Source organism: Thermobia domestica, chromosome 11 (assembly GCF_964235325.1).
Source record: "Thermobia domestica chromosome 11, izTheDome1.hap1.1, whole genome shotgun sequence".
Classification (NCBI taxonomy): domain Eukaryota; kingdom Metazoa; phylum Arthropoda; class Insecta; order Zygentoma; family Lepismatidae; genus Thermobia; species Thermobia domestica.
Window position 1 is genome coordinate 4,731,413 of NC_137464.1, and position 21,866 is coordinate 4,753,278.

The 21,866-nt window shown below is 36.8% G+C and overlaps 1 protein-coding gene across 2 annotated transcripts in view; it reads right to left on the reverse strand.

Annotated features, from left to right (window-relative positions):
• LOC145663531 (cytochrome c oxidase subunit 7A, mitochondrial-like) overlaps positions 1 to 21,537 on the reverse strand; it is a 55,010-nt gene extending 33,473 nt beyond the window's left edge. For both annotated transcript variants that reach the window (XM_081729641.1, XM_081729639.1), the window contains exons 1-2: positions 21,406 to 21,537; positions 17,735 to 17,926 (exon numbers count right to left, since the gene is read on the reverse strand). In XM_081729641.1, coding sequence (XP_081585767.1) covers positions 17,735 to 17,926; positions 21,406 to 21,420 — 207 coding nt within the window. In that variant the 5' untranslated portion in view covers positions 21,421 to 21,537. The remainder of the gene's footprint in view (positions 1 to 17,734; positions 17,927 to 21,405) is intronic.
• Between the last annotated feature and the right edge of the window lie 329 nt (positions 21,538 to 21,866).

Below are 21,866 nucleotides of genomic sequence, written 5' to 3' on the forward strand. Positions count from 1 at the left end.
TTATTTCGAGACATACGAGACGAGACCCGAGACGAGACCGAGACTTGGCCTTCGAGACCGAGACCGAGATCGGGACAAGCATCTGTTGACCGAGACGAGACCGAGACGGCGATTTTTGACTCGAGACGAGATCGAGACCGAGACCGCTACTTATCTACCGAGACGAGACCGAGACCGAGACTGTACTATCTACCGAGACTGTATATATATATATATATATATATATATATATATATATATATATATATATATATATATATATAATATAAAATATGGGAACGATCTTACCCGTCCCCCCAATTGTTGAAGACATATTTGCGCTGTTGCATATAGAAAGCGCGCCCAGTCGATAGCCAGTCGGGAGACTTTGAATTTAGCACAAAGAAGTCGTCATAAAGTTTGTGGTCCCTTTGGAAGAAGAAAAAGCCTAACGTTGCCATACGTGTACCTTCCTTTCCCTCGCCCCCTTTTCTCTCTCCCTCTCTTTCCCTCCAGTGTGTGTGTTCAAGCATTCAACTCAAGAGCCTATCTATCTCAAACTGTTATCCTTTTAACAGAAAGAAGGAAAGAAAAAGGATCATTGACAAAAATTTGGCAACAGTTTAGGTTCAGTTTATTGCCCGTCAGTCAGTTTTCAAGGGAGAAAAAAACCAAACAGGACAGTATGAAAAGAAACCGCACACGAGGGCGGCTTCCCTTTGTGAGAAAGTGGCTACCTATAGAGTGAGGCTACTATACCTACCTGTCGTTTCTCGTTTCTTTTTGTCCATGAACTCAAAATCCTGGGCAAGGCTTGCATAAACTTCTCGCCATGCTTTTTGCTTTTCAGTTCTGTCCTTGAAAGAGTCTGTTATCTCATATACAAGGTTTATATTCCACAAGTTCAATAAGGGTTAAAATTTCGAATGGAAAAATTCTTGCCATCTTAAAATCTAAGCAAAACTACACTGTTAAAAATGGTTTCTTAAATTCGAGAAAATATTCCTCGTATTTGAGAACATCCGTTTCTTATCTGTGCACCGACTAATACATTCTTAAAAGTGAGATTTCGATTTTCTCAAATCATTTTGAGAAATAATGACTCAAATGCGAGGAATTATGTCTCATTTCTGAGGGTGCAAATGCTTTCTCAAATTTGAGAAAAAATGTATTTTTTCTTATAATTGAGAAAGTAACATTTGAGGAAATGAGAAGTATTGCCCCAATTTTGAGAAACACATTTCTCAAAAAGATTTGAGAAATATCTCCCTCAAAAGCGAGAAACGGTGCACAGAAACAGGGTTCTCAAATACGAGAAGACGGAAAAGAATATAAACAAAATATAAAGCTGCAAAAAAATTCAAACTATTAGTACACCCAGAATTTATACTAAATAAACACCTACAGTTATAGATATTTTTTAAAACATAACATTTTAATCTTCACTTCAATTCATGAAAATTCCACGAATACCATGATGACTTGTATTTTAGGTGCGTTACTTATTCCTACTGCATCAGACAGTTGAACATTTTTCTTTTCATCACTGTCGACTTTCTCAAGACTTTTCTTTTTCATCGGCGTGGTTTACTCAAGATTGTCCCGTTTGATCCAACATTATACCAACTTCTTGATAATTCAGATTCAAGAATTATCCGTCTACTTCAGAATAACAGAACAATTTCTGCTGGAGTGTAACGTCCCACGCTTATGCTACGAGGCTCAGGGAGACGTTATGATGATCATGAGCGAAAATGCTGTAATGAAGAAAGTGAGGGAATCCCGAGCAAACATACATAATACCGGTATGTTTACTCACACTGCCCATTTGACGGAGGTGGAATCAAACTAAGGACCCCATGCATCGGAGTTTAGTTCTACCACTGAGTTATCGTAGTCCAATATGCCTACTTCTCTACCATAAAAAAAGTTACCTACATGAGAAACACCGTGTTCGTGGGTTTTTCCAGGACTTTTCAGTTTCCTCCTACAAGAAACGCACGCAGGAATTTATTTCAGAGATGCTCCAAGTTCAATACGAGGACAAATTGTATTAAAACATGTAAAATTGTACCTAAAATTAGATAAAATTTACATAAAAGTAGCGATTTCGGGGAAGGTCTGGAGCTCCAGGAATCACCCCCTACCTTCCACCTTCTTCATTACTGCAGGGGAATGCGACAGTTTGTGCCCCTCATAAATGTGCTGAAACTCCACTGCTAGGATTCAATTCAGATTGGAAACAAGGTCACAAACCCATGCAAAAACTGCCAAGAAACGTACGTCCACATTTTCATTACACCATTATTATCCATCTCTATCACTGTCTCTCTTATAGCCTTGGAGCACAATTCTGGGACGTTGGGTTAAAAAAAAATAAATGAAATCTTTGAGTTTTACTTCCCACAGTTGTGTTGGATAGGCTAAAGGAGACGATTATGATGAGAATGAAAAAAATAGTGGAATGAAGAAAGTGGGAAGAAATGGGAGAACCCCGAGAAAACCCATGCACACTGTGTTTATCCAACAGCAAGCCCACTTGCCGCAAGCTGGAAATCCTGGGATCAAACCAAGGGCCTCATCGCACCAGAGGTTAGTGCTCTACCACTGAGCTACCACAGCCTCTACGTTAAATCAAGAGCAAATGCGTACAGTACTATGTCATAAATAACCAGCAAACGCGTGTCATTAAAACGATTACTTTTAGTGAAAGAACGGAGGCGCCTAGCTATGCTAGGTGAAAGGTACAAAGTACCTTTGTATTACAATTCCATAATAATAAATCACACTTTTGTAACGCTGTTTCCAACTACACAGATGACTTATGTATTCTTTGTTTCCGTACATAAGCTATTTTGCACATTATAACGAATGACGAAGGGTGTAAAACATTGACATGCCTCCCCGTTCTATTGTAATATAGAAAACAACGTGTCCTACGGGGCTCTAACCCGCCTTCACTTGTTATTGCTGCACTCGTTATTATGTAAATTGAGTACTGAGCTTTGATACATAAAGAGCCAACCTGACTGCTATAGCCTATATAACCTGTATGAGGGGGGGAGTCAGCGTTCTACACTACAGTACTTTTACTATACTACAGTATACTACAGTAACTTTTAGTCTATGGTAGTGTTTACAATTCACCCAAACTTACGTTCGAATGTTGACATGTACGCTGCTCCTCGCCGCTGTCACATGACGTGTATTCATACGCCACCTCAGCTGCATCACCTACTGCGTACTCATATCCATTCGCATTCTGCTACAGCTGAAATCCATTATCTCCTTTCCTGAATAGTAATTAAGCCCTAATAATATTACTCCCTAGTAAAACGTAGTAATATTATTTCGGTAAGATTGTTATCGTTGTTTTTTAAATCATCTATGATATTGAAAATCACGCACTATTCCATTCTCATTTTTAAGAAGTGAGAAAATCTCATAAATGGGAACCTGAAAATTTGCCTTGAGCTCATAAATGAAAACACGTTTGGAAATAATGAGACATTTTTCCTCAAATATGAGTAAAAATTACTTATTTTGTTTTGAACATGCATTTTTCTCATTTCTGAGCAAGGAAATTTTTAAGAGTGTAGAAAGGTAAGAATGCAATAATACACAACCTTTTCATCCAGTCAGAACTCTATCAGGGAGTCGATCCCGGTACAAAGGGGAGAGGGAAAACTTGGATACATAGCTGGATCACATCCCTGTTGTTGAGATCACAATCAGGAAAATGCCAAATGACTCACTTGTCCTCGAAGCTTTGGAAAGAGTGTTTGATTGTGCTGGTTTCGTTTCAAAATAATAATAATTCTACTTTGACTTGTCAACAAATATTCTATTCAATCATTGCTTATTGCAGCGTTTCCCAACCTTTTTCAACTTGCGGCACACTACGGGTGTAACTTGAATTCTCGCGGCACACTCATAGATATTATTATTATTTGCAAATATAAAATACCATGGTAATTTTTTTTCTATGATTACTGATCTGCTCACAGAGATGAAAGCTCGATCACTGGTTTTCACCTATGCAAATTCATTATGCTTATTTTTTATTCTAATTTTAAAATAGAAAACAATTGCGAGAGAGTCCTAGCGAAAGAGAATGGAATTCCTTCAGCCGATAGCAGCGCCTGGAACGGAAGTCAATCTGGTATGTTTATAGTCCTATGAATTTTCCATCCTCCCAGCCAGAGCATATCATTTGGTATCATTCAATTCATTCAGATACAATTTCTGAGAGTGTCGGCTTTAGCGGGTATCCCGGATAGGCACGGGCCTACCCAAAAATTTTGAAATAAAAAAATAAACGCTAAAAGATACAATAAAGAGTGAATTTATTTTGCACTATTTATGTTATTTTAAATAATTATTTAACAAGTTGCATCAACCACTATTGTAAAAGTAATTTCCCACTGTCATTAATCAATCAAATATATATATGTATCCATAAGCGAGGGAGTAGGCCTACCCAAAATTAAAATCCTAAAGCCGCCTCTGATTTCTGATGTTTACAGAGTATTTAGACGCAACATCACTAAATTCGGTACAAATGCGATGAAGATGTGCGGTTTTTTCACTTTCCCAAAATTGTGATTTTCGTTGTTACTATTATTATTCTTTTTTGCCGAAAACCCCAAATTTTTTCGAGCGTTAAAAAAGTAGTTTCACATTTTTGATTAGCTTCATTTGGACTATTGATACAGTGGCGTAAGTAAGGGGTTTAAGAATTTAACCTTCCTTGCGGTAAGATATTAAAGAAAAATACACACGTACTATGCTAAGATATAGGCCTGCATAAAAACACATAAATTTAGGTACCTAAGTTTGTGATATATTGGTGATAGGTTTTTCCTTCTCCCATTAATGTAAGTGTGACTTAAATATCTTTGAATACAGCCAATAAATAGCTAGCTCAAGCAGATTAGTTTCTTACGCTGCAGGTGGAACCGCCTTTTCTTCCAGCCAGGGAGTTGTAGAAGTATTACGAAGATTGAGTCTCGGAATGAGGAGCGAGTTGAAGTTATCGGTAAGAAACACTACGTTTTATACTATCTCAGAAGCGTAGATTAATACAAAATGCATCGGTAAAGTATATTCCACTCTGAAGACATGAGGAAATAATGTTATAAATGTATTTGTTATCTTTCTGTATGATTATGCACTGATGTATTGTTCTAGTCTTAGCAATCTAGTAAAAAATTTAACTATTTTCGACACATTTACAAAATTATTAAGCACACCTTATTTCGGACAATTAAACAATGTATTTAAAGATATTTATTATAGTATCCAATATATTAAAATGTCATACCATGTATCGAATTAACCTTCTTTTGGTGATTATAGTGTTGTAAAGAATATCACCAACTTATGTGTATCACTTAAGATTTTATCACCAACTTGATGGGTTGCTTCCAGCCTGCACATGGGCAATATGAACATACAATCTAAATATTAACTTTGCTATTTCAGTATCGTTTGTCAGTGACTTGAATCTGATGTGTGTGTTTCTTTCAGGTGGACTGAACATAAAGAAATATCATTTGTGTTTCTGCTATTTTAAGTTTGATGACACAGCCTGCTTCATTTACAGTTGTTTAATACTAACACTAATCTTAAAGGTTTCTGACATTGGAATGGGCTGATTTCTTTCTTTATTTTCAAGGGGACAATATGAATAATAGGACCAAAAAAGCCACTCCAAAAGAGGAATACAGAAGTTGGCCGGGGATCGAGCAAGGGACCTCACGCGCCAGAAGTATGAACTCTACCACTTTTTATTTTTAGTTTCTGTCTCATGTTTTCTCTTTCTACCACTTTTCAGGACTAGATCAGGGCACTAGACCAGCGGGAAGGCAATCAGTGAGCTACCGTGTCCCTTAGGATAGAGTATAGCGGAGTCCAAGCAGTGTTTCTTTCAGGAAAAGTGTTCCGGGGCAGCACACTGAGTAGTAGGAGGGGCATTTCTGGTAGTACTCTATTTATTACTATATTATAGACGTATTATTCTGGTCACTTCTGGGGCGCACGCGCAGTCCTCCGCGGGTTACTACCCCCAAAATAAGTGTCCGGAAGAAACACTGAGTCCGAGGTAATTAACTTTCATTAACAATCCTTCCATTTAGAGTATAGGGCAATGCAATATAATTTTAAAAAATCCATGAATACTGTGTCCTTTACAAAATTATATGAAGTGCGAAAATAAAATATAAGAACCTACGCTCCACAAACGAATATGCTACTACGGACCAATCGTATATTGCTTTCTATGTTTAAAACCAAACCCATCAATTTAGCTTTTACATAGACCTTAGAGTTTTATCTTTATCCATGTTAACATGTAAGCTTACGACAATAAAATGTTAAGAAATAAATGGTTATAAATACTCATATCCCAGGAAAACGCTCAAGAGTATACTGCAACTTAAGTGTTTCCTCGAAAAGTAAAGTTGGCAAAATAAAATGTGATAGTCCTATTTTTTCACCTGATACCCTAGCATGAAAGCTGGATGCAAGAGTAACTACGATGAGGGCAGAACAACACCACACTGAAATTTCATATTCACAATAAAGCTTACAACGAGTTTCCAAGGTAGTCAGTCACCTCAATCCAACCTGTCCGTATAGCATGGGAAAAATGATACACGAGATTGCATTTCGTCACAAATTAATTAATTAAATTGTGCAGAAGAGGAGTTCAGTAACCCAAGCGATTCATATGATTGGATAATTTCCACTCAATTCACACGATCGAATAACTCATTTGTGCAAAATAGATGTGCGGAAAAATAATTGACTCAATAACCGAATTACTCCTAACCAATTCACTTGCGCGAAGAGAACACGCTAAAATCTAAAGTATTCCTATGAGCAAATCAATATCAGAGTCAGAAGCGGATCCAGGGGAGGGGCGATCGCCCCCAGAAGAGGAAACTTTCCTATTTTATGTATATAAATAAAACCCATCCCAAAGTTTGGAGCCCTTAGAAGTAGCAGTTTGACAACCCCCCCCCCCCCCCCCGAAGTCGGTCCTGGATCCGCTCGTGATCAGAGTAAATGAATCTATTCACGGAAGAAAGTCATCGTACCCATACCCAGTTTCGAGCGAGGCAGAAGACATTCTGGTTTTCTATTTTTATACTCAAGTATAACAATTAGGGGCGATTAAGGAATCACAAACGTGACTGCTACCTGATCGCCCCCTTCCAAAAAGTATTTTTTCTAAAGAAGAGTGGACGAACTTCTTTCTTAAACGCGTTAGTAACACTTTATTTCGGTTATATATATCTATACACTCATGAGCACTGAGATAAATTGTAAAAATTACATACAGGTTATTCATTATATTAAGTATATCTTAGAAGTATCGAAAACATAATAATTTTCTATTAGCGCTTTTAAAAGAATGTTATGTTATTTCAACGAATCAGGGAAACTATCTGTGAAATTACAATATTGTAGCTGCTGCCATCTAGTAAACATAAAAGAACTACTTCAAAAATATTTGTAAATAATAATACTAACTTGTAAAATGGATCGATTTGGTTTGCTATTATTGTATTTTGATTGCACACATTGTATCACCTTCATTTAGTATCAGAATAAGCGCTGCTATTACTTGATTATTAATAGTTAACTAACGTTGGGCTTAGTATCCTAGAGTCAATTCAGATTTTGCTTGTGAAGAGGGGATGGGGATAAGACTCTTCGCGATATAATCTTATCAGCAACTTTTTTCATGGTTGTCCTCTTTCTTCCTAGATTCTCATTCAATTTGTACGAGACAGAATTTCTGATTTACTATTTTTATACACACGCATAATGATTAGGGAAGATTGAGGAATAACATACGTCACTGCTACCTGATCTTCCCTATCTAAAAAGTATACAATGTATTATGAAGCTTATGAACCTTTTCCGTACGTTCTTTTTATAGTGCTAGCCATAGGCTAGTTCCCTTTTAGAGGGCTACACCCTCTCTGAGGTGAGAGAAGTGAAGAAATTTTGGTGGAGGAGAAAGGCATGGCTGGGCTAAGAGGAATTTATTTCATTTTATTTATTTTTGTTTCCAGAATTACGACATTATTATCTTTTTGATCATAATCGTATATAAATGATAGGCGTAGTTCTACATTAATATATTCAGTAAGTACGCCAGAAATTTTTACTCGGGGGAATGTTTAAAATAAAAGGGGGGGTACTCTCAGAATAGTGAACATTTTTTGAACAAACTCAAAGAAAACAGTATATTTTGTTACCCAACTATTGCAATACTACTACTACTACTACTACTACTACTACTACTACTACTACTACTACTACTACTAATAATAATAATAATAATAATAATAATAATAATAATAATAATAATAATAATAATAATATCAGCTCTTCGCAGTGATAAGTTCAATAAAGGAAGTTCACACATTTGAGTATTTATTATTATTATTAAACTAAGTAATACAGTGAAACCTCTCAAAACGGACATCGATGGAACCGATTATTTGTCCGTAAATAAGAGATGTCCCTAAAAGGAAGTGTTCTCTCTCATAACATCACACCGCACATATTTATGGCATGGAAGAATAAGAAAGCTTGTCCTCTTATGAAGGTGTCCACTATTGAGAGGTGTCCGTTAAGAGAGGTTTCACTGTATTAGAAATTAAGCACCAATATTGTACCCAGTAATTACATGTGCATTGATTACATACGAATTATTGTAATTATTTTGCAAAATTCTGCCATTATTTCAATTTATTCACCCCCAGCAAGTTTTAGTGAGTGATTTTTTCAAAATATTAATTCCCTCGTCCCATGCTCAAAACACATTCGTTTGGTAATTAATACTATAGGCTACATAGTTGCAATTTCATTATTTTAATATTCTAACCCTGTTGTTAACGTTAATTGTTGTAATATTATTTGATCTCCGCTTCTGCCACTTCCTGGCTACGTCATTGGTTCTGAATATTTCTCATAAGAAAATTATTGATTGATTTAATTGTTTTCCAGAAATCCAGTTTTTCAATTTACAGATATTTTGTATCTTTCTGTTTTGTCTTTTTTAATATAACCTAATTTTAATAATCCCAGTGCTCATAGTAGTTTGGTCTCTTGCAAATAGTTGAAGTTACCAAAAGCACACGAAAAAGTGACCAAAATCTCATCATGCCCCTTTTTTATTTTGTTAATTTCTCCATCACTTCTCTCTTTGTTTGTTGTTTTGTTTCTTCTTTTGAGCTTCTTGCTTTCTTAGGTTTTCTAAGTATACTTGGTAGTTACGGTAAGCAGACTTAGTAGATTTAAGAAGCTTCTGAGTACGTGGAAACAGTTCTGGCCTATTTCCGAATTTCTTCATCCCAGACATTATATTTAACTTAGCATTGAGAGTTCTTAAAAACGTGAAATATTCAAATTCATCACCTCCTTCTCTTAAGAAGAACATACAAGAAGCATAACACAAGAGAACATGATGAAGCACACACACACACAACGTTGAGTGGAGAGTTAACACACGAACTACCAAAGGGGTCATTTTGCCCCCTCACCGTCATTCACCATCCTTTAATTTGAACATTAATTAAAATATGCAAAACATATGGCACCACTTTTCTTCTGTGTAACCAGAGTGATTATATCCTTAATACCTTATTTCAATTATATTTGGTTTTCTTTAAAAAAAATGGTGATTTACCTAGAACTACCACGGGGGTCATTTTGACACCTACCTATTTCCTCTGAAAATGGAAATGAAATCTTTGAGTTTTACGTCCCACGTTTATGCCAGCTAGGCTAAAGGAGACGGTGATGATGAGAAATTAATGGAATGGTGCAATGAACAACGTGGGAGGAAACGGGTGAACTCCGAGAAAACCCAAGCAGACAGTGTTTGTCCACCACAAAGTTCACTTCCTACTTATTTATCCAGGAATAAAAGATTCCTTTCTTTGATTATTGTTTCAAGGTTTATTATTGACGTCCTGAAACAATTGTGAACAACCATTGATTTGTGATGATTGTTTTGAAGAACGTGTTTCACTCTTTGCGAATGACATAACTCGCGCGTTTTTTGCAGCAGACATTCTGAATGCATGAATACGTCCCCAGGAGCATTTTGAGTGAAAGGAGCTATGCCACTTACCGGTAATGCTAGTATCGGCAATAGAAGAGGTACTAGCAGTTGAACAGTAAAAGAGTGCGGAGTAGTGTTGCAATATCCGGTGCTAGCTTCATATTGTAGATATTGGATTTCCCCCATATTATTAATATTCAGTATAAAGACAATTCAAGATTTAATAACGATTTTACTTTTTCATTTTTTCTTTTCTTTATTTTCTATGGATGACGAAAATCAGTCATAACTTGGAATAATAAGACAGTCAGCAAACATTTAATAATTCTCTTCAGCAGACGATTTCTCATTCTTTGTAATTCTGTGTAACTTATATAACCTGATGTAACCGAACTGTTCTGTAACTGTTGACTAATAATTAAACAAGTCGAGAATTCCATTTACCTTGCATTTTCCTCAATCCTTACACGTGCGTACTTAGGATGTTTTCCGTCTTTTCGATGGCTATCTTCCTTCTTTGGATGTTATAAAACGTCCCAGGACCCGGAAGATAGGAGGAGTGCACGAGAAGCGCGAGAGAAGCGAGTGTGAGCAACAGCAGGAGAGGTTTATTCCAACTTTCACGCCAATTTGGAACAGAAGCCAAGTCATGGAGATGACCAGTCGACGTTCAGGAGCTGAGGTACGAAACACACATCTAAAGTCCTAAACGTCCTAACGCTTTTCCTTTTCTTTCTTCCCAAACCAAAACCCTCGACTTTCTTTTTTTAATAGTCGTAGTTATTTATTTCAACTCGTATTCCTTATAGACTATAACATTCGTCGTCTTCTCAGATACCTCTTCATTCTACCAGTGAGCTATATTTCCGAAGTTAACGATTATCGTTTCTTTTATTTCTTCAAAACGACGACAAAAGCATTCCAACCGAATGCAAAAGCGTAAGAATATTACGTAAATAACTGAGGGGAAATTTGATAGAACACTACCAGGCACACTCATATTCAAATATACCTATTTTGACACGAAACTCTTCAAAAAGATGCCATTTTACCGCTCCAAAACCAGAAGAGATCTCGTGGTTGATTATTCTTATGTACTACACTTCTTGAAGAATTACCACTAATCGATTCACATGGATGACCCATATCAGCCCTGAAGTTAAAAGATCTCATGGCAATAATGCTACATACTCATCAAGTTTTTCGTGATGTTTGCTAAAAATTCACAGAAATAATGGACAGTAAAGATACTCCAGAAGATATGCTGTCTTTCTGTAGTTCATATGTAAATCTGTGAACATGATTGTCACTAAAGCAAAGGTATTTAATTCATATTAAAACTCTTTGATGATTGATTTTTCCACATGGTATAGTACAAACATTATATCATGCATTTCATAATAAATGCCATTTACATTGAAGTTCATATTTTTCCTTATGTATAATTTACTTAATAATAAGTTAAGAAGTAAAAAATTGACCTATTATTGTACTAACGCAATACGATGCTTTAGAAAACTCTATTTCCATTTCTTGTCGAGGTGGCACAGCTCCTCTCACTCGGGCCCTCAATTTACCGTTATATAGTGTATAACGGTACAAGGGAGTCAGTCCAATTACCAGACCAAATCTATATTGGTCGTTTTCCAACATTTTAAGCACTGTTCCCCTCAAAGTAGTTCCCTCTACTGGCAATATACCGTTCTCAAAGTTTCTTAATTCCCAAAATTAAATTACTTTCCTTAAAATTATTTATAACCATAGCAGTTAATTTCTCTTTTCAAAATACACATTCAAATAATTTACAGCGCATAAATATCTGGGATTACTTGTCAGAAGGGCCCGGACAAAAAGGCCAGAGTCAAAACGGCTCCGCGTCAAAAGGGCCCGGATAGAAATGGTCCCACAGCCAGAAAGCCTGAAATCAAGGCAGGAGTGGAAATCAGGGATGCACGAGGAGATAGGGCCTAGTGTCCCCTTAGTAAGTTGAAGTTTTTGTCCAACAGAAGGAAGAATATCAATGGTTATTAGTAACAAAAAGGAAACTTGAATGGTGATCTTAATTTTGTTTGGTTGCTGTTTGTTCTGCAACAATCGTTATCGCTTAAGTTGGTTCTCCATGGAGGTTTGCTTTCACCCGCGTCTCTTTGAGCTTGTATTCTCGAGACATGGCGCAATCACACTTTATCTAATAATGACTGTTTCCTTAGTTCTAAAATTCCATTTCTGCCCCTGGATCAAAGTATAAAAGCACATATTAGTATGAAAAATATTCTGTTGAAAACATTTCTTTAATTTTGCTGTAAGAATGTACATGTGGATCTGTAAACATGGTTAGTAAAATGTATTGGGACAGAACAATAATGACAAAGGTGGACGGAATAAAATTAAATGTTGCAATTGATATTATTGCAAAAAATTGCATTGATTTGGAGTGTGGTCAAAGTGCAAGCCATCTTGAATTCCACTATATTACAGATCGTACTTTTTTCTTTGAACGGAAAAGGCTATGATTTTACACTTCAATTTAGACTTGAATATTCCCACAAATGAGAATGGGAACTCAGTTTGACACATTGCCATCTGTTTATGAGACAGGGTGTGCTATGTTTGACCTGTATCTAAGAGAAAAAAGTGTCATGGCAGGGCAGTAAAAAAGACCCGAGTGGACAAAGGAAATGAAAACGTTACAGGTTGGTATTGGTGTTGAAACTGCGTTAAAGGATTGCATGTACACTTATGTCCAAAATGATTGTTCCACGTCTATAAATATGTTGTTTTAGGAATATACTTTGATAACGATTTTGCTAGGTATTTCTTATAATGTTAGTACACGGTGTATGTTTATAATGAGCAAAGACATGTACACCCTCCATTCCAAAAGAAACCGAACGTTTTAAAAAAAAACAAAAAAGCAATGTACATTTTGGAACAAATCATTTTTATTAATCAATGTATTCCCCTTCTGCATCGATACACATATTTGCACGTTCCAACAAGTTGTCAAACGACTTCTCCATGTCATTTATTGGAATGGTCTTTAGGACGGCGGTCGTCGCCTTCTCAATGGCATCAATCGATGCGTGCCACTTTCCTTTCATCGCCAAATGCAGTTTCGGGAACAGATAGAAATCGCACGGAGCAAGATCTGGTGAATAGGGCGGGTAATGCAACCGAATAATGTGATTTTTGACCAAAAATTCAGTTACAAGTCGCGAACGATGTGATGGTGCATTATCGTCCAAAAGAGTCCAACTGCCGATTTCGCGATATTCGGGCCGAATACGACGAATTCTTGCCAGCAAACGCTTCATGACGCCTAAGTAAAACTCTCCAGTGACTGTCTGGCCGGGCTGAACAAATTCTTTGTGGATAATTCCTTTTGAATCGTAAAAACAAATCAGCATCACCTTAACTTTTGACTTCACCAAGCGACTTTTTTTGGGTGTTCCTTCATCCAGCGCTCTCCATTCAGCACTTTGCCGCTTTGTTTCGGGCTCATATTCAAAACACCACGTCTCGTCACCAGTTACAATCGATTTCAAGAAGTTTCGATCCTGCCGAGCACTTTTAACGATGTCTTTGCAATGCGCAATTCGATCAACTTTTTGGTCTTCGGTGAGTTTGTGTGGTACAAACCGCGAATTAACCTTCTTAAGGCCCAAAACCGGTCAAAATGCGGTATGCTGTTGTTTGACGAATGCCTAATTCCATTTCAATAACTTTCACCGACGATTTTTTTGTTATGTTTGATGAATTCACGCACTTTTTCGATGTTCTCTTCCGATAATCCGGTTCTGGGACGGCCTGATCTTTCGTCATCATCCAGCGTCTCTCTACCCGATTTGAATCGCCTGAACCACTCGTAAACTTGCGTACGGGATAGACACTCATCACCATATGCATTTTGTAGCATTTGGTGCGTTTCACTAAACGTTTTACCCAGTTTAACACAAAACTCAATTGCAGCTCGTTGTTTGAAACTCATTTTCCGACCGATGTACACAACACACTGACAGTTGAAACTCAATAACTTTGTTGCCGTGCATCCAAATGTCATGACATTTATACCAGTTGTCAATGAGGGACTACGCCATCTACCGGTAAAATATTACAACAGATGACACTAGTGGTACTATTTGTTTTTAAAAGTTCGGTTTCTTTTGGAATGGAGGGTGTATGTGGTAAATTTCATGTCAAAAGAGCAGTAAATAAGAACAGTAAAACGAAAATAAAACTTTCTTGTCCATTTAGCAACATTTTGTTTTACTCATTCTAATTTTATTTATAATTCTTTTCCTATGAAATTTACCACAAATATACATATCCCAATAATACATACAGAATCAGTTTTAAAAGTACCCTGCAAAATCATTATCAAATTACATTCCCACAAAAAGAGTTATAGATATGCGACAATCATTTTGGACATGACTGTACATCATGGCAACCATTTTGAATTCCGCGCAATATATACCATACAATATTTTTAAATAGAAAGAGGTATTTGTGTGACACAAATTTAGGCTAGATCCTCCTAGGAACGATAATCTGAACTGATTTTTGAACGACCGCCATTCGTTTACGAGAAAGGGTTGCTACGTTTGACGTATATTTCTAGCAGAGGAAAGTATTGGTACAAGGAAGTAATCAAGAGGGTGTTCATTGTGTTTTTAACGTTCCTGTTCGTTTGCTTCCATTTGTAAAATATTGTAGAGTACGTGATGCTCTTAATGTGCAGTTTCGAATATTCAGTACAGCTTAACGACTTCGTTCAAATAGTAACTGGTTGTAACGTTTTGTCTGATCAGTATATTGTACCGTGTGGATTTAACGGGAAGGATATAATGGTAGAATAGCTAGAAAGAAACCATGTATTATTCAAAAGAAGAATTAAGAAATATAAGATACTAAAATTTTCTAGAGCTTATGAAGATAAGCCCTAAATTGGTGGGAATATGTGTTGTATATCGACGTAAATTAAACCTGCAGGGACATGATAGTTTAATAATAGTTTTTCGACAAGTAAATACAGAGATAGGTGTCAAGAACTTCCAGCCTACCGTAAAATACGAAGGAGCAAGTGTAATGGTTTGGGTTATATATGTTCATCAGACGTTGGTGAGTTAATGTGTGTTGATGAGATTCTGGTAAGAGAAATATATCTTAACGTTCTTAGGACAAGTTTTCACCCAAATACGAAAAATTGAAAATAATGAGGACTTTTAATTTTATCAAGATATTGATCCCGAACAAAGTGTATATTGTAAAGAAGTGATTGTTTTAAACTGCCCAAATGTGCGCGAAACCCTACCTCACAGTACCAATTTTAACCCCATTGAGAATCTTTGGGAGAATTGCAACGTAAGGTCAATATGTACGAGATACGGTAAAAGGTTTGAGAAAAGCCTTGCATAGAGCGTGGAACAATATTTCCCCATACTATACCAGGAAAATTGTAGCAACCATGCCGAAATTCTTAAAGGAAGTTGTAAATCGTATGTTTGCTGTTAAATACTAACTGTATTAACTTGGAGGGATAACATAACTCTTGAGGACATTTTATAGTAATTTGGTTCATGTTATTTATGTGATGAACAATGTCCACATTCCCATTCAATACAGTTTTTGCAACAATACACACTTGTAACATTTGCTTTTCCTCCCCCATATTATTACTGGATTGTCCTGATACTTTTGTCTACTAGATACAAATGTTACACATAGCACACCTGTCTCGTAAAAGAAAGAGGAAGCCTAAATTGATGTGCCACACATACTGTTTTCCATTAAAAAATATTGTATATCCAATATGGCGGAATTCAAGATTATGTCCACACTCTCACTCAATGCAATTTTCGCATCAACACACACCTGGAACCTTTTGCTTCCCTCCGTCTACGTGTCTCATTGTCTGTCCAGATACTTTGGTCTATTAGATACAAAATGTCAAACGTAGCACCCTATCTCGCAAACTAATGATCATAGATTTTAAAAATGAGTTCTTATTCTCATTTGTGGGAAAAGTCTAGTCTAAATTAATGTGTCAAACCTACGCCTCTCCATTCAAAAAATATTGTGTAATATCAAATATCGCGGAATCGAAAGTATCTGCCTCGAGGTCCATACTCCATTTAATGCAGTTTTCGCATCAATACCCATCTGCAACATTTACTTTTCCTCCTTCCACACGTATCGTTATTGCTGGTCTGTCAATATTTTTTTACTAATCTTATATTTTTTCACATGTGTTCTTTCAACACAAATAAATCAGGTACTGTCCAAAGAATATTTTTCATTTAATAATAGTTTTTATACTTCTGAATCTTTTCAGGCTATCTCAGGCTTTTTTAACGTGGGGTCCTTTTCACGCGGGGCCGTTTTGACTCGGGCCTTTCTGTCCTCGCCCTTTTGTCCGGGTCCTTCTTACGTGACACCATATCTAGATTTAATAAAATAGAATCAGAAAAAGACTGGTAAAATAATTATTGAACAGCATCAGTTTTATGTGCATTGCAAAGTTCCAAGTGCTTCCAACACCATGTGCTGGCTGTAAGCACACTTCAGACGACAACCACGAAGAAGACGTTGTCAAAGATCGGCAACAATCGACAAGTGACGTAAATTCAAAGTCAGCAACATTTTTGGATAAAAGGAGACAGAATACCACGGAAGTCATCAATCTCCAGTAATTGGTCAACTACCTACTCTCTAAGGTCCGTTACACAGTCGTGCGTCTTCCGCGCTACGCGTGTGTGCTTACAGTCATCCGTAGCTACGCGCTACGCGTCACGTGATTACATATACAATTCTCCTCAGTCAGTGTTGCGAGTCAACATGAGTAAGATCGAAACAGCAATAGTGGCTTCTTATTATCTCTGTAAGAAGAGAAAACGAAGGACACAGAAAAATAGGCGGTTCCAAAGCCACCCCTTAGTTACTCAAAGAAGTTTGAAGGGAGCTTTTGTGACCCTGTATGTAGGTTTGCGAGAAAATGAGAAAACGTTCCACAATTACTTTAACATGTCAGTCCGGTCGTTCGATGAATTAATTGGAAAAATTGCGAATCTCACGATTTTCGTATTCTATGCAAGCGGGATACCACAAACATGGTCTTAATTCATCTTCTGTAATAAGTCTTTCTGGATCAATCTCCACTTTGATTTTGCTACTATGCACCTTGCTCTTTACATTTTAAAGGGATGTGGCTGCTCCGCGCGCAGAGTTCCGCTTGACTATGTAAGCACCCATTTGCTCAATGGCCCTATCCGCCTCGCGAAGGCGAAGCGCGGATAGGGCCACGCGGAGGCTCCGCGTGACTATGTATGCACTCATAAGAAACAATAGAACAATTTTGCCACGCGGGACTACGCGCGCGGAGCTCCGCGTGACTGTGTAACGGACCTAAGACGCCTGGTCATTGAAGAGGCATTAATCCAACAGGCGCTAAGATGATGGTCATTGGGCTCCTAATAACTCACCAGCATATCACCAAGTTACTTAGAGGAACTTACATTTTATCTGTAATACTTGTTACTATTGTACACAAGAGAAAACTTTTATGATAAAAGCTGATGGGAAACTTCAAACTTCCGTGTACCATCTTTTAGCTCTAATCTAAAACACTGAATCTTTATAGTATTTTAAAAGAATGTTTCAACTGTAAGTCACCTGAAAGTTTTCTTGAAGTTGCTTCAGTTTCATATAACCTTCCGGAATATCTTTAGAAGCTTCTGGACCTCCGTCACAACATGGCGGTTCACAAGGAATTCTTTTTGTCTCTTTAGCATTTACTCTGTACACTTTCTCCTGGTTTTTACCGATACAACATCTCCGTATTGTCTGGACGATGTAATTGGGAATCTGCAAAACATTTACGTCTCAGGATTACTAGGATGCATTTGGCAACAATTTGTTACGTACACAGACAAAATTGAAGTAATCAAGGATAGGTAAGAGCACTAAACAAACAACATTCAATAAACGTTCATAATTTTTATCGTTTGAAAACACCTAAATCCATATAAATAAGTGAGTTCAGTGGTGGCAATTGGACGTTAAAAGTGAGGAGGGGGGGGGGGGGAAGACATAATCTGAGTATTTGTATATCATTGTTATTTTCCTGATTGTTTCTAACACTTTGACGAAAGGTTGTATAACTAATTGGATACTATCTTTTTCAGTTAAAATGCCGTATATCGTATTTCATATTTTATTAATTAAATTGACAAGAGCAACGAAAGTAGGTACTAACCCTTTGTACTCTTAAACAAGGAAGGTGTAAGAAGAGATTTGATTCCTTGCTCATGAACATCTTAAAATTCTGTCTGGAAAATTGTGTAATCAGATTATTTAATAACAAATTTGCAAAACAGATAAATAGAAAGAATAATATTAATCATAGTAATGAATAATGAGGCTTGTTTTGTGGAAGTTGCATTGAAACTGGATATTAATGAACAACTTATAATTTTTTATTCCACACATGCCATTAAATGTATGTTATTGTTCTTAGAAAATGAAAGACAGTAAATACTACAAGCATATACTACGACATTTAAAGGAATACGCAATTGCAATATTAATTACTTTGTACTGCAATTAAAACTCAATTTAGAAGACAAATAACCAATATGTATTCACGCAACGACAAATATTATATGGCACCATTTTTTCTATGAACCAGTAATGCATTCGAAAACTTTACATTTCCAAATGAAACTATATGCATTAAGGGGTCACTTCAAAAGGTGGAGGAGCAACTGTCCCCTCTTACCCCCCTATTCGCCGCTCCGCTCCTGAGTGTATTGTTTCCAATCATTTTAGCCTGGTTATCAAATTACTGTTATTATCACTTGTGATACTTTATATAATATCCATGCAATTCTTATGAAAATATTTACTATAAAATTTCCCATAGTAACATTTACCACCTTTTCCTTTAGATATCTCTAAAACCACACATTTATTATCAGACATTTTTTCAGAAAATTTTGTCAGGGCAAAATTAAATTGAGAGAGGTCTGCGTTGGCATACTGTTTCCTAAAGGACGTGCCTGTACGAGAATGATAATATGTAATCGCAATTTAATTTATTTTATATGGGACGGGTAAAAGTGGATCTGAAAAGGTAGGGGGACGGTAGGTAGCAGCATGACGTCACGCCGTTCCCCCTGTCTATCTTTGCTCATTGTATTTTTTTAGGAACTGCGGGGACACCGTATATATTTTTTCGAGGTGGGGGAGGGCATCCTCCCGCGTTACCCCTCACTTTTACCCCTCATATGGAAACCTCATGAGATGCTATTCAGAAATCGAAGATCTAATTAGCTCGTTAGATGTCTCTCATCATACTGATTGATTATCATATCCAAATAACTAAACTTCTTATTGTCACCTGCTCGACAAAATTAATTTTGGCGAAGAATTGATACGAAGGGCATGCCGAAAGTTCCCAGATACTCTGAAAAATCAACTTAGTTACATAAAACCTTTTACAATTTTTCAAAAAATCTCCACAAGCATCAATACACTTTGGAACCAGAAATTTCATTATTATGCACTGCGATAACCTCTTCACATGCTTGAAAGGTACGTCCTCAAAACTTTTGTTGAGTTTTGGGAAGAAGATAAAATTACAAGGAGCTAAATCTGGAGAATAAGCCGAGTGCGGTAAAAAATGGATTCAACTTTCCTATGGAAAGTTTTTATTGCTGTGTGTGACTATGCATTGTCCTGACGAAGAAGAAAGACAATGGAGACTTTCGGTGGGCAGAGTTTCAAGCTTCAATGACACTCGGAAACCAATAAGTAACTCGATCATCAAATTGTATAGTTGCTACATTGCCTATCTTAGAGAAAAAAGATGCCTCCATAAATTTACCTACGCTCCGTGCTCGTTTAACTTTCGAAGGTGGAATTTCATTTTGAAAAAAAAACAAAAAAAAACTGTCAACTGCTGTTTTATTTCGGTGTCATAGTTGTAACTTCATGTTTCGTCACCTGTAACGACATTATAAACATCTTTACTTTCCCCTGCAAAACGCATATAGCCGCACCACTTCACGCGGTCACCCTTTTGCTCAGACGTAAGTACATGTGGGACCCAGCTATCTCAATGGTTGGAGAGATCGAGATAATCTTTTATTGTGGACTGGGCTACAGTTGATCCAATTGTCCAGGTTGACTAAATTTACTCGTATATGATATAGGGATCCTTTTTCACAAGGTTTCTTTCTACTACAACATTTCCATCCATAACTACGGTGCTAGGGCGCCCAGAGCGAGACTCATCTCAGGCCTTTTCGCCCCGCAAACCAATTAAAAACGGTCGCAGGTGAAGTGGTAGAGTCCCCCAAACATTTTTCTAAATGAACACGGCACTGCTCTTGATTTAAACCGTACTTAAAATAGTAAAATATCATTGTACGATAATCACGTAGCTTGAGCTACATTGTGCCAACTAACAGGCTCAAAATAACCTACACTTCCAGGCCCCTACCTGCATCCTTGTAGTAATACCTTTCAGCACTATAGGGCATACGCTTTTAAAAGTGATATGGGATTGAGTATAGCCCGCTCCCCCCAGTGATTTTTAACGAATCATAGTGATTCTAACGATTCATATTAGTTCATAATGAATCGGAATCACATATTATCAAGATTTAAGATGTAAATCTTGTGGTAAGGAGGCTTTAGTATAAGTAGTAGTAGCGGTAGTAGTACTAGTAGTAGTAGCAGTAGTAGTAGTAGTAGTAGCTGTAGTAGTAGTAATAGTAGTAGTAGTACTAGTAATAGCAGTAGTAGTAGTGACTCTTCCAGTTCCGGTGACAAAGAACTGGGGGGAGCGGGCTATACACAAGCCGTGATATGTTTCACTACAGCAACGCTATTTGAATTTTAGTATCTAGAAACTTTCGACATACGAAATCTACATAATCTATAATACCGAATATCTTATAGAAAGATATCGCTCTCGGGTCAGAAGATTACACAAAAAGCCATACCCGGAAAGCCATATGAATGAGCCCTTCAAAAGTTAATCTGCACCAATCGCACTCAGCAGTGCAATAAGAAATAATTTATTACTTACTAGCAGTGCGTTTTCTGATCAATGAATTACATAAATAATGAAATTATGCCTATGGACATAAAATAGGACAGCATGAAAATGAGAAATGTATATATAATCTAAATTGCGGTAGAAAAAGTATTAAACAGTTAAGAACTATCTCATCAGAATCTCACGAGTAATATATAAAACTATTTTCAATATTATCTATCTAGCCATCTTTCTGAAGTAAGAATACATTCTACTGCTCAACCATACTAAAAATACTTACTTGAAATATCTTCATATTCAGACATTTTCTCTTTTCCTTTTTAATGGCATTATACTGAAATATAAATCGGCATTTTATTATCAAAACACATAACTCGTGATCTACTTTTCTTCTTTCTTAACCTAATTGAAGTTTGTTTTTTTCAGGTACAGCCCTTGGTCTCAGTCACCTATACCACCAAGGGCGCCCATCAGGGGGGGCAAGGTGGAGCAATCGCCCCCACCCCTAAGAGGAAATTGTACTTGGGAATATCGAAAACCCAATAGAATTTTTACATTAGTTACAGCAAAACTTGAAACTATATTTGAAACGTTGCTTATACTTGCCCTCCCTTGGAAACCACAACATGGGCGCCCTTGTATACCACCGAGTTTTGATAATTGCTTTGTGATATAATTAGTAATTTTAATGTAAAAATTGATTAAATTTATGAATGATGATAAAAGATGATGATTGAATCA